Source organism: Eucalyptus grandis, chromosome 8 (genome assembly GCF_016545825.1).
Source record: "Eucalyptus grandis isolate ANBG69807.140 chromosome 8, ASM1654582v1, whole genome shotgun sequence".
In the NCBI taxonomy this organism is placed as follows: Eukaryota; Viridiplantae; Streptophyta; class Magnoliopsida; order Myrtales; family Myrtaceae; genus Eucalyptus; species Eucalyptus grandis.
In genome coordinates this window covers 63692979-63705359 of record NC_052619.1, presented here as the reverse complement: position 1 = coordinate 63705359, position 12381 = coordinate 63692979, and the positions used below count along the sequence as shown (strand labels likewise).

The window sequence follows — 12381 nt, the reverse complement described above, 5'->3', positions numbered from 1 at the left end:
AGGTTTCGGGTCGGGTCGGTTATATATATAATAAAAATCCCCGACAAACCCGACAATTCCTTATGGAAAACAAAACCGCTGGAAACCCTAAAATCCCCCCACCTCCCCTCCAAGAACGCTATGATGGCCGCCTTTTTTGGCGTCAATACTACTTCGCCTTCCACTCCAGCCGCCCATTCCTGCTACTCTATTATTGCCCCACATCGAGGATTTGATTTCGACGGCCAAGCTGCCAACTTGAAAGGAAATGAAGACAGCATCCTTGCAAGCTTATTATCAAAAATAGGCATATACAGGATTAACAAAGAAAAACATGTGTAGCGATTCATACTTGCACCAAGGTTTCGAAAATACGGAGACATTCCTTTTTTTTTTTTTTTAAGTCTCCGTATTTGTTCCATCATTTCAAACCGTGCTGCAAGTATGAGCTGTTTTTCTTTGTTAATCTTTTATATGCCTATTCTTGATAATAAGCTTATGTGAAAGATAGATTGTCTAACCAATTATTTGCCGATTCTGTATCGGGGTTTGTGTTAGAGGAGGACGTTGCTGGAGATAACAGAGCTGTTGATGCCATCCTGATTGTCTTGCATTCGCCGATCACGGTCAGGGAGACCTTGGCAGGTCCAATTGTCAATGCAGAAGGCACTCGGCATATCTGTAATGTCATCCTTATCATCGGTGTCTATTAACCTTCCTCACTAGGAGACAAGACATCGACCCAAATTTCCAACTCGTCTTTTCTTGGATCGTTCCTATGCTTGGATGTGTAGTGACTGGCCTGAGCCGATTATGATTGCCTGGGACCTAATGTTGTACTTCTGCTCTGGTTCATCGTGAATTGAAGGATTGGCTTTTCCGATGTGGTGATGTGGTCGATTTGCTCGGGAACCTTCCAATGCGGGCTCGGATATGAACCTCTAGTATTACCCTGAACAACTATTACGTAATAGCAGAATAAATTATGATGATGATTACAATGCTTTGTGGCGCAATGTGGTTGTATGTTGGGGTCAACATTGCAAGTAATCCAGTATGTTTTCTTAATGCCTGCATGCAAAGGACAACATCACCTATGCATGAACAAAAACTCACAGTTGGCACGGTGAGATAAACATGTATCTCTACATGGTGCAGCTTCTTATCACATTTATGCAGGTTTGACAGGTGCTGGCCTCCGATTTATATTACATTTAGATAACATACTGAACAGTATGCAGTTTGCTTGACTGAGTCACAAAGACTTAAAATGTTAAGTGGCCAAGAAAAATTAAACAAAAGTGGTAGACATTGGAATCTAATTCAAATGGGAGCTAATTAGACAATTCGATGATTGCACGACTTAATATCGCGCATCAAGTAAGCTTATCCTGAATTTCAGGATATTGTCCTACATCGATTTCGCCAAATTATTACATCTAACTTATTTTTTTGAGAAAAAAAAAAGTTAGATTACCAAAGCATCAATTCCATGGGATTCCTATCCCCTTTGCGGTCGTTTCACTTATTTCCTTTTATCAAGTCTATTTTTCCTCTTTGGGTGCACTTCTCATGGTTTTAAGACAAAATTAATAGAGCTACATCTACCACCACCGCCGGGCCACCAATCTTTCCGTAGACGAGATACGAGATCGGACAGGATAATTCCTACTCGCCGACATTAGACAACCCTCAAATGGATGAACTGGCATTGAATAGAGCCGACTGATTGGGGTATTTTTCTGCTTCTAGGGTTTGTGTGTGGAAATCGAACTTACTTAAATTGTGAAGATGTTTAAACCAATTCCAATTTGTGAAAGATGTTTATGAGAAATCAAACTTACTTAAATTGTGAAGATGTTTAAACCAATTCGAATTTGTGAAAAACACGTATACATCGGCGTTCAAAGCCCCCTCAAACTTACTCGAGATATTTCTATTAATCAAGATAATATATATAATGATTTCCCAAAAATAGTCATAAAACTTATTATAAGGATACCAATTCAATCTAAAATTTTTCAATTTGGTTAATTTAGTCCTAACCTTTTATTAAGATTTGTCAATAGTTTATTCGAGCAATTTAAATGACGATCACTAAAACGACAATAGGTGGTTGTTAGCCAAAATTGACCGAAATGGCTACGTTAATAAATCTTCACAAGTTTAGAATTGAATTAATAAATTGAAATATTTTGATTGAATTTGCATTTATATATTAAGTTTGAGACTTAAAAAAAAAAAAATCTCATGTGCATTGGTGGAGAATCCGAATGCGGTGTCAAATGAAATGTTTGATACGCATGCTGTGTTTTTTTTTTTTTTTTTTTGATCGAACATACGCATGCTGGGTTAAGCTGTATAAGGACGTGTAAACCAAAGTCCGTACATCATATCTGGAAAGATTTCGATCGGTTAAGGACAAATACCCAGTTATTATCCCACATGGGAAATCCGCCAACCGCGCGGCGGCAAGTCAATGATCTCATCTCAAGGATTGGCCGCCGAGGTGGCCAGAGCAGCACCTCACATTTGGCTTTTGTAGAAGAAGAATAAAAGCGCTTTTCTTTTTGGTATATCTAATGATGATGATGATATTATTATTATTATTATTATTATTGATCTAATTTTCACGTACTCAATATAATATTCACCCATACCACGAGGACATGTAGAGGACCGCATGCACATACGTAAGGTATTCATTTATTTATTTAAGGGTTTCCACGTCGTCTCTTCCTTTTTCTCCTTTTCTTTTTTCATTTGTATATTCCTTAGAAATTAGCAGCCCCTTTAGAAGAAGCCTCTATTCGAGGGGAAGAAAAGGTCGTCTCGGACTCCCCATCTTTGAGGTTCCACCAAAATGACCATTAATTCAGGTTTTAAATTCAAAGAGATTATCTCAGGAAACAACTCCTAACAAAAAAATAAATAAATTGGTCTATACCATGGTTTTGATAATTCAAACAAGAATGTTTGTTTAAGGGAGAACCATCATTTCAACGAGTTGCTTATTAAACTCTCTTTTGAACTTATCAAGGAATCAAACTGAATTTCAGATGATGACAACAAGAGCATGTGTAGGTGCATGGTGCTTGCATGTATCTTTGTGATATATGGGACATTGGGTCATTTGCATGAAAAAGGTGTAGCTGCTTCTTACTTTCTTAGTTTGCTATTGAAAGCACACGGAAATCGAAAACCATGGAGAAGTCTATCAAGTTACTAAACTTGCTTAATCTGTAGAGCACGGCACCTGGAGTTAGGCGCATCGTCGATCTTGAATTTCAACGTGTTGTTTATTAAACTCTCTTTTGAACTTATCGTGGAATCAAACTGAATTTCAGATGATAGCATCAAGAACATGTGCAGGTCGCCACGCTTGCGTGTATATTCGCGACATATGGAAATGGAAATCAAAATAGGGCCACTTGCACGGAAAAAGTTGGAATTGCTTTTTACTTTCTTAGTTGGCTATTGAAAGCACACGGAAATTGAAAACTATGGAGAAGTCTATCAAGTGACTAACCTTGATTAATCCGTAGAGTTAGGCGTACCGTTGGTCTTGAATTTTCCATATGCATCGTGATGGGGGGCATAGATAAGGGCTTTGCCTAGTAGAGAGGGGTGCGCACGCTAAATTTGCAGCATTAAGCTAAAACATTCCCCTATGGGTGATCTATAGTCTGCTGACGCTAGACGCCCTTCTTTTTTCTTTTTCTTTTTCTTTTTTTTTGGGTGTGAAATTTAAAAAAAAAAAAAGGGTAAAACTTATTAGAAACAATGATTATCAAGTTGGAATGTAGAAATCATGTTCAATGTATAGTTACTGTGATTTAATATTTGCTTCTTTCGTCTCTAATTTGCTAATAACTTGACATCCCTTCTATAGTTAAAAAGGATTGTGATAGTTGCGGACGAAGACTTTTGCATTACATTGTTTAGGCTGTTTTTTCACATGCATTGCTTGTCACTATATAGTAATGATCTGTTAAAATGAGCAATAAACTTATATCTTAACCCATATTTGATAAGTTGAGTTATTGTATGGATTAGTTATATTTAGTAAATGGATTTAAAATAGCAAAGTCTAAAATAATATGGATATCAAACAAACTCACAGTTTACTTAAACCAATTCACATCTATGACTCTCTCTCTCGCCCTCACCGATCTCGCAATCACTCACTCCACATTCTTACCTCAGTTTGCATATGAGTTTTCCTATATTAGGTAGAACATGAAAGCGCTTTAACCATATGAATTAGGTTAGACAGAAAAACGCGTCGGGTCATTATGAGTCGCTAAATTGGTATTGCATAAAAATAAGTCAAAACAACTTAAATTGGCCAAATTAGGTCAAACTATTTTTCACTCAACCCAAACCCAACCTAATCCACCCATTTCACGAGTCTCTATAATGCTAAGTATTAGGTTTTTATCTCTTGTTTCCAACTATACAATTTTTTTTTTCTAAAGTATTAAAGCTCGTGGGTCAAAGTTCTAATCCTAACCCCAACACAGACTTTTCTTCACGCGTACTTCGATTTTTGGCATGCCCACATTTGTCTACCTTTCCCATTCTTGTTGTCATAGAATCCTCATCATGTCCTAAATTGAGGAATGGATTAGACTGAAGAAGTAATTTCGTAGGGAAGTCGACTCATGCCGTTTGTTGAGAAGATCGCCTCAAAGTAAATGGATTGATTCGCTTGGAGGAAATTAATGTGCAGTTGTCGGTGCGTTTAACATTTTTTTTTTAAATATCATTTGTATTGAATGACTAAAAGATATTTTTATTTTGCTACACAAATATTTAAAAATAAATGGTTATCGATAAAGAAATTACTTTGTATTGACTAATTATTTCATAAATAAGCAATTATTTTTAAAATATATATATTTTCAGATTATTTATTTTCACAAAACAAACGGACTTTGCGTAAATGTTCGATTGATGCTATTGGTGTTTCTTTTCAATTCAATCGTCACGATAGCAATCTGACTAGATCTTTTAAAAGTCTACAATTCGTTTGCTTTCACGCTAGGATTTATATTTCCTTAAAAGACATTGAAACCACATAGCTATATCTCTCTTGCATACATGCTCTTGGGACCACTATAGTTAATGTCTAGATGCAAAGTTGCTTTGGTCACCCCTCCCAACCCATTTTAATCTAAAATAAAATATCAACAGAAAGGATAATAACTCACTCAGCAAATATCCGAACTTTTTTCCATCTTATTATCAAATATCTAAACTTTTTATTTATTTGATCAAGTACCTCAATTATTCAAATTTAACTCAATATAAGATCTCTAGTGAATAAATTGTCATATCATGTGATTAAGCCCATGTGACTCGCTTAATTAGTAAAAGTTAAGCTGTCTCCATTTTGATGTCAATTCATGAGGAAAGAGAGAAAGAGAATGTTACTCGGACGACGGTAGCAATCCAATATGCCTCGGCATCATTTCAAAAGTCCCATCATGTATGCAATCAAAAGTGGAGAAAATATTGGGTGGTCCGGGACCTCCACGTCAGCGTGGTCCCCGGCCACTCACGAGGCGCCATGTGGAGGGGTGGGCCCCACTTGGCGTATTCCGCTTCTGCCTTCTTCCCCTCTCCCGACGCCCTCTCTCCTCTCTGCTCCTCGACTCAGGCTTCTTTCTCTCTCCTCTCTCTTCTCACTCTCTCCCAAATAACTTGGCTGGTGACTCGGCTCGGCTCGGCTCGGCTGGCAGAAGAAAGGACGGGTAATAAATGCGCAACACTCCCGCTTAAATTTTCTCTCTCTCACTTGAATTTTCTAGGTTTTGTCTCTCTTTCGTGGAAGAGCACACAAACAACGAGCTGCACTTACTTCCTTTGTTTCTCTCTCAGCGCATCCCACTCCCTCCGCCTTCGCCTCTCCAAAAAGCCTCGCCGGTCATCTACCTCTGGCACGTCGCCTCCTCCAAGAGCCCCGCCAGTCGCAGTTGGTTCCTCGAACCTTCGCCTCCGACTGTTTCCAACGCGGAGATCGAGTTTGTGCTCGCGTTGGTCTCTCGACAACTTCTGCCCTCCGTCCGGTTGCCTCCCTCCGACGAACTCGTCGTCAACTCCGACTCCAAGCTGCCGCCGCCACCGCCGATGGCGTCCTCCGTCTCTGGCATCTGCTTGTCCTCCCACTCCCTCAGGCCGAAGACGCCGCTAGCCTCCGCCGCGAAGCCGTCGGCCTCCAACAGGAGGGAGGCGGCCTTGATCTCGTTCCGAGCGGCGCCAGGCTCCCCGCCATCGACCGGGTGTTGTCCACATCGGCGCCCGAACGGTCGCAAGGGAGATCTCGGTGGACACAGGCGGGGGCCGACGGCGTGGCGAAGAAGGAGAGGCGCGGGCTAGAGGGCTGGAGATTCCCGCTCGCTGTGGACGAGGTACGTGGGCTGGCTACACCAGCACCGGAGCTAGGGCTTTTCCTTGGACGTGAGCCTGAATCGGGTTCACGGACGAGTTCGTGGAGGAGATAGAGCCTCGGTTCCGGGCCGCGTTCAAGGCGATGGAGGAGGCGGGGAAGGGCGCGATCGCGAACCTAGCCCGACGAGGGCCGCATGGTCGGGCACTGCTGGTTGAGGAAGTCGGAACTCGCGCCGGCCCGATTCCAAGCGCGAGATTGAGAGCACGCTTGACGCCGTCTGCAATTTCGCTGTTCTTCTTTGATTGCTGTTTCCTGAGTTTAATGAGCTCGTGGTAATGATTCTAATGATATCTATTGCTCCTATTCTAGAGGATTCTTAGAAGAGAAGCTTGACGATCAGTTTATTTGTTGACATTTGCCGAATGTCAAGTGTCAGGAGTTCTATTGAAAGATGATAAAATTTTCATATGTTTTTGGAGCTATTATTCATTGGAGCAAGTTCAATAAGACAGGAAGCTCGTGACTTTTAACTTACAATGTTGGACACTCTGCCGTATAGGTTTGTCTTTCGGTCGACTTAGATGGATGTTGGAGCTCCCGAACGACATAGAGATAGTCGAGATAGATCGGTATCCTTTGCTAATGGAACAAGTGGAGAGTAGTAGTGGTCATCGGCACGTAATTGATGTACGAGAGAAATGGGGACGCCTCATTGACAGCATCTCATGGTGATCGGCAACGCGGGGTAGACTTGACGAGAGAATGAGGATGGACTTTCGCCTAGCATGCCAGCCCCTGTGGATCAAACAACTGTAAATTCATCAAACAGATTGAACTCCGTGAATTCCTCTAGCACGAGGAGTGATGATTACCACCAGCATCGAACAAGTCCATTGAATTCTGGACTATGGATTTCGGTGGAGCTAGTTGTCACCGTGGGTCAAATTATAGCATCCATAGTGGTTTTGTCATTGTCAAGACATGAAAATCCAGAGGCTCCACTATTTGCATGGGTTGTAGGTTATGTGGCAACGTTGCCTATTCTTTACTGGTGTTATCATTCTGGCAACCGTGGTAGTGATCAGCAGTCCAGTCGATCCCATTGAGGGACTTCTCATGGCAGTCAATCAGAGCCTAGATCTTATACAGCTATCTCTGTCACACAGTCCACAGATGAGGGCAATCAACATTCTGAAGAATCGGCATCATGGAATGGCCAAATTGCAGACACTCTTGAGTTCACGGTAAAGTTCAATTGTTTCTTATGCTGCTCATGGATGATGATTGCTTCTCATCTATTCAAATTGAATTTCAATTTGCATGTTGTGGGATTATTGGCATCATTCAGAATAACCTAGTCTGTACAATCTATGATAGATGGAATCAACAGCTAATTTCGTTTTTGCAGAATTAGTGGGCTGGTGGACCATTTCAAGATGGCCTTAGACTGTTTTTTTTTTTTGCTGTATGGTTTGTTGTTGGCAATGTGTGGATTTTTGGAGGTCACTCTTCACCTTCTGATGCTCTGAAACTGTATAGGTACCAATTTATAGGGACACTGTTCTGTTCTGTCTATACATGTAAGTGCTGTGCTTGATGAAATATATGTGTTGTGGCCCTTTTGCAGGTTATGTATAGTATTTCTAACTTTTAGCTGTATTGGATATGCCATGCCTTCTATACTATGTGCAACAATTTGTTGCTGCCTACCTTGCATAATGTCTGTTCTGGGCATCCGAGAAGACTTTTCGCAGACAAGAGGAGCCACCTCAGAATCCATCAATGCTCTTCCTATCTACAAATTCAAGGTGAAGCAAGACTTAAATGCTGACGGCGAGGAATTTAACACAGGAGGAAGTGAAGGCGGGGTCTTGGCTCCAGGGACAGAAAAGGAGCGTTTCTTGTTGGGAGAAGACGCGGTAAGCATAAAACCCACTTATGTCCTCCCATTCCAATTCTGGAGTTCAAGCACCTTCCTGCTGAATTTTGACCTATAACGTAGGGCTAGCATTTGATTTTGCGTCCTAAAAAGAAAGGCCTCGCCTCACATATGCTTATATGTTCCTTAACATGGTGAAACTATCATGACAGCAGCAAGTGGCAAATGCTTACTATCGGCAGCTAGGCATGATATTTATCTTCAAGCAGACAAAGTGATGTTGCCATTGTATTTGTGCAGGTTTGCTGTGTTTGCTTGTCAAGATATGCAGATAACGATGAACTAAAAGAGCTACCTTGTCACCATGTCTTCCACGTTGAGTGCATTGATAAATGGTTAAAGATCAATGCTTCATGCCACCTCTGTAAAAGTGAGATTAGCGAGAGCAGTGGGCTTTCGAAATCTGACAGAGACGGCTAGAACTGAGGACGAGTTTCAAGTAGCTCAAGAATTTGCATAAGGGAGCTGCCCATGAATGTGCCAACTACAATGTTTGCTCATCGGACTTACGATGAAACAGGGCCTCTTCGCAGAGACGTGTATTGACTTGGCACAGGTAGCAAGAGGTTATATCTGCAAAGAGGTTCTCTTGCGACGCATCGGATGATTTACCATTGCTACACTACACTATGGAGAAGTGAATCTCTTGCTTGGGAGTGGTCCCACCTTCTCAGGACATGTAAATGTGAGGTCGAAGTTGGATGCTCGGCTCATACACCGGGTCCCGTGAAACGATCTGGGGGTGCTGCAATGGCAAAGGAATCTTTGCGCACAGATCCTATCTCAGGATAATGGTAATGATGTATATAGCTTGTTCGAAAATACAGCACATGGTGTATTTAATCACGTAAATTGCGATAAACTGTAACTATTCATCGTGTCAGGTTCTCCTATTTTGGAGCCCTAGAGTGGGCATGCTTAAGATAAATGGAGGACCTCAGTACTATTGCTGTTACAGACAGTTACCCAAGGCTGATCAAGAAATAGCTAGCATAGTGCGTAATCAAAGTTGTAGCAATATGCTAAAAAATTGCTGATATTTGCAGAGAACAACTTAGTTTTTATCTTTCCGCACCATACATCACAAGATATGAGAGAGCATTGTGCACGTGGTCGGTTTGGGACTCATAGAAAAGAAGAAAAATGGCTTTTTCTTGAACTTACATATTTCGTGCCATTCATGTTACTATTCTGGTTGTGGTCTAAGAAGGGAGATGAGGCTACATAATTTCATCCTTCTTATTTTGGTGCAAAAACAGCAAAAATGGCATACCATTATTTTCGCATTTTCTAAATTTATTTTCAGAGTTTCAGACAACTTAAAAGCAGGAGAAATTGCCAAAGGCCTCAAAGAGATAATTTCTTCGAAGCTTGTAAGAGGGAAAACTAGAAGAAAGAAAAAGAAAATGAAACGTTTTCCCTACAACCTAGGGAAATTTCCGTACCAGAAAAAAGATCAAGTCCAGCAAAACATATGGCTCCTCTCCAACAACCCATTAGGAGACCACTTGTCTTCATCCATTTCATTAGTGATACGAAAAAACCAAAGAAGATAAATTAGGAGGTTCATATTAGCAAGGATAACATAGAGCCAAGGCCCGAATCACTCACTTGCGTACTTTAACCAAAAAATAGAAAACTGTCATGACCTGAAACTAGAAAACGAAGAACAAAAACCAACCCAGGAGAGTATGTTTTATTGATGCAAAATCTATCATTTGTAACATCTCATTCCAAAATTTTTCACAGGACGCAATGTTTATACAAAGGAAAAACAATGGTGGACATAAACAAGGTAAGTACAACATGTCTCCGGAAGTAAGTTTGCAGAGGCCACTTGTTCTTAAGGCTGACGAACCATCCGTTCTCGAAAATTTCTCCTGTGGCTCCACCTCAGGGATCTCCTATAGATTGTAAAACTAACAATGCAAAAAGGAAACCTTAGTTTAATGCATATTCCCACGGAGCCCGCCACCTTTTCTCATTCATGCCCACAGACACACAGGCTATGAATCCGACCGGAAACGAAAGTGGAGGAAGATTATACACAATTAGCAAAACAAATTCCAAGACGAGAGGGAGAGGGAGGCCAAAAAGAACAGAAGCAAATGCCAATCCAATAAAGCGACAGAATGGCCATGAACTGGAAAAGGCCCTATGAATGATACTTCCCCAGTGGTTGAACGAACTATCTCCCAAGCAGCTGTGAACTAACTCTCATGCATACCGATGAATGTACAATTACATTGCCCAAAATGAGCTTTCAACTCCACTTGTTAGATAGAGAGAGGTCCTTAAAAGCTTCCAGTTTTCCATTTGGCGCAAGAGAATCCATATGCTTATGCCACCCGCAGGAGGGTTGAGTCCATTTTCAGGATTATGAGAAATCTGGTTGTACGAGGACTTTAGAACTGCAGAACTGCAACTTCCTTCAAAATACGTGGAGTGCAGGAAGTATTCGGCACAACGTAATTTCCATCCTGTTGAAGATGTATTTTACAAGTGTCAGAGACACCATCTCAAAAGTCAAATCTAGCTTTATCCAATCATAATATCCCATCTTTGTATTCAGTAAAATGAGTAAGCCAATAAGGAAGTAGGGATAGAAGAATGGTCATCAGTAACGAAATTCACTGATGAGATCCCTCCCTGACTCTCACACCCCAACACACACCCACCCAGCCACCCACTTGCTACCCTATACTGCTGCTACTCCAATTATTCCAACAGATACTCCACATTTTAAGCATAACTTTAACCAAAAACAGTTGATGAGATCAAAACTTACTTGACGCAACATCCGTATCAACTACTACTGAGGAGAGTAGCTTGTGAACCGCAATACAATCCTTGAGTTTCCATTCCTTAACTGATCCGAGTGCTCCATTTCTATGCAACATAACGTGGACATGCTCAACAGATTATCAAGGGGATGGCAGCGTAAAACAGTCCAAAACAAATGAAATGAAGATGGTAGACCTTCGTTGCACCAAACAGTACCTTTGCACCAAGTTGTTGCTTGAATCCTCAATTAATTTCACAGCCTTGCCCTTATTGCTGGGTTCCAAAAGATACAGCATTTCTGCAGCAGCTGCCCTGTGCATCAAGGAATCTGCACACACAATAAAAAAAAGACCAAGCACACTTAGAACATGTTATAACACACGTAAGAAAATTGTCTGATGTTGAGGATACCTTTATGCTTATCGAGGAATGACTCATTTGCCTCTAAAAGAGACTTCCCATGCAAATGACTGCAAGATGAACAATTGTATGTGTTAAAAGACTGTCATATTGAAAAAAACAAACAAGAAAGATATAGCAAGTCCAAAAGACAGGTTGTAAAGAACCTGATTTTTTGGTCGTTCAGCTTCTAATACAGTGCAAATGAGTTTCTCAGAGTCAGTAGCTGGGGCAGCCATGGAACTAACTACGTGGAAAAACTTTAACTGCAGCAAAAAGCACCCATCAGGAACAACACCGAGCCGTCAAAGTCTAGCAACCGGGGAAACAATATAGACCACCACTGAAAAGAGTTGAGGAAAAAGCAGCAGCAACACAGATCAACATACTATGACTTGCATCAAAATTTACAGACACCCAAAAGATGCGACAAATATATCAACAGCTCAACCCAAGGAGTTAAGAGGACATATGAGAATGATAAAATATCTCGAGTGCAAACTAGAGAGAAACTAACCAGGCACCTATGTGTGTCAGGGCTTTCCGCGTCCAACCAGAGCAGCTGCTTCACTGTCTGGGTTTATGAAAAGAGCATCATATAAAGATGCATATATTAAAATGGAGTTAAGTAGAAAATTAAATTGCAAGCAGCACGTATATAGGAAAAAGAAACAGAACATTTATCAGCTCGTCATTAAGTTACTCCGAACAATATGTTTCAAGAAGTTTCAAGAGTAAGAAAGTCACTGGACAAAAAAGAAGAAGAAGCAAAGTAACCCCAGGCAAAATTACTTGAAAGGCAAGCAAAGTTTTCCGCTTGCTCATATTTTCTTCAAACGAAAGAATGTATGTTTCCAAAGAATCAGGTGAGCTCATTTGAAGCCGC

At 40.9% G+C, this 12381-nt stretch overlaps 1 protein-coding gene and 1 pseudogene across 1 annotated transcript; one reads left to right on the top strand and one right to left on the bottom strand.

Annotated features, from left to right (window-relative positions):
- Positions 1-7237: 7237 nt before the first annotated feature.
- LOC104431429 lies at positions 7238-9190 on the top strand (annotated as a pseudogene).
- Positions 9191-10538: 1348 nt separating this feature from the next.
- On the bottom strand, positions 10539-11563 carry LOC104415589 (N-terminal acetyltransferase A complex auxiliary subunit NAA15-like). The gene is made up of 4 exons (XM_039299059.1): positions 11508-11563; positions 11313-11424; positions 11101-11201; positions 10539-10792 (listed from the first exon to the last, which is right to left on the bottom strand). The coding sequence occupies exons 2-4, from the start codon at positions 11414-11416 to the stop codon at positions 10554-10556; spliced, it is 444 nt and encodes a 147-aa protein (XP_039154993.1). The 5' UTR covers positions 11417-11424; positions 11508-11563; the 3' UTR covers positions 10539-10553.
- Between the last annotated feature and the right edge of the window lie 818 nt (positions 11564-12381).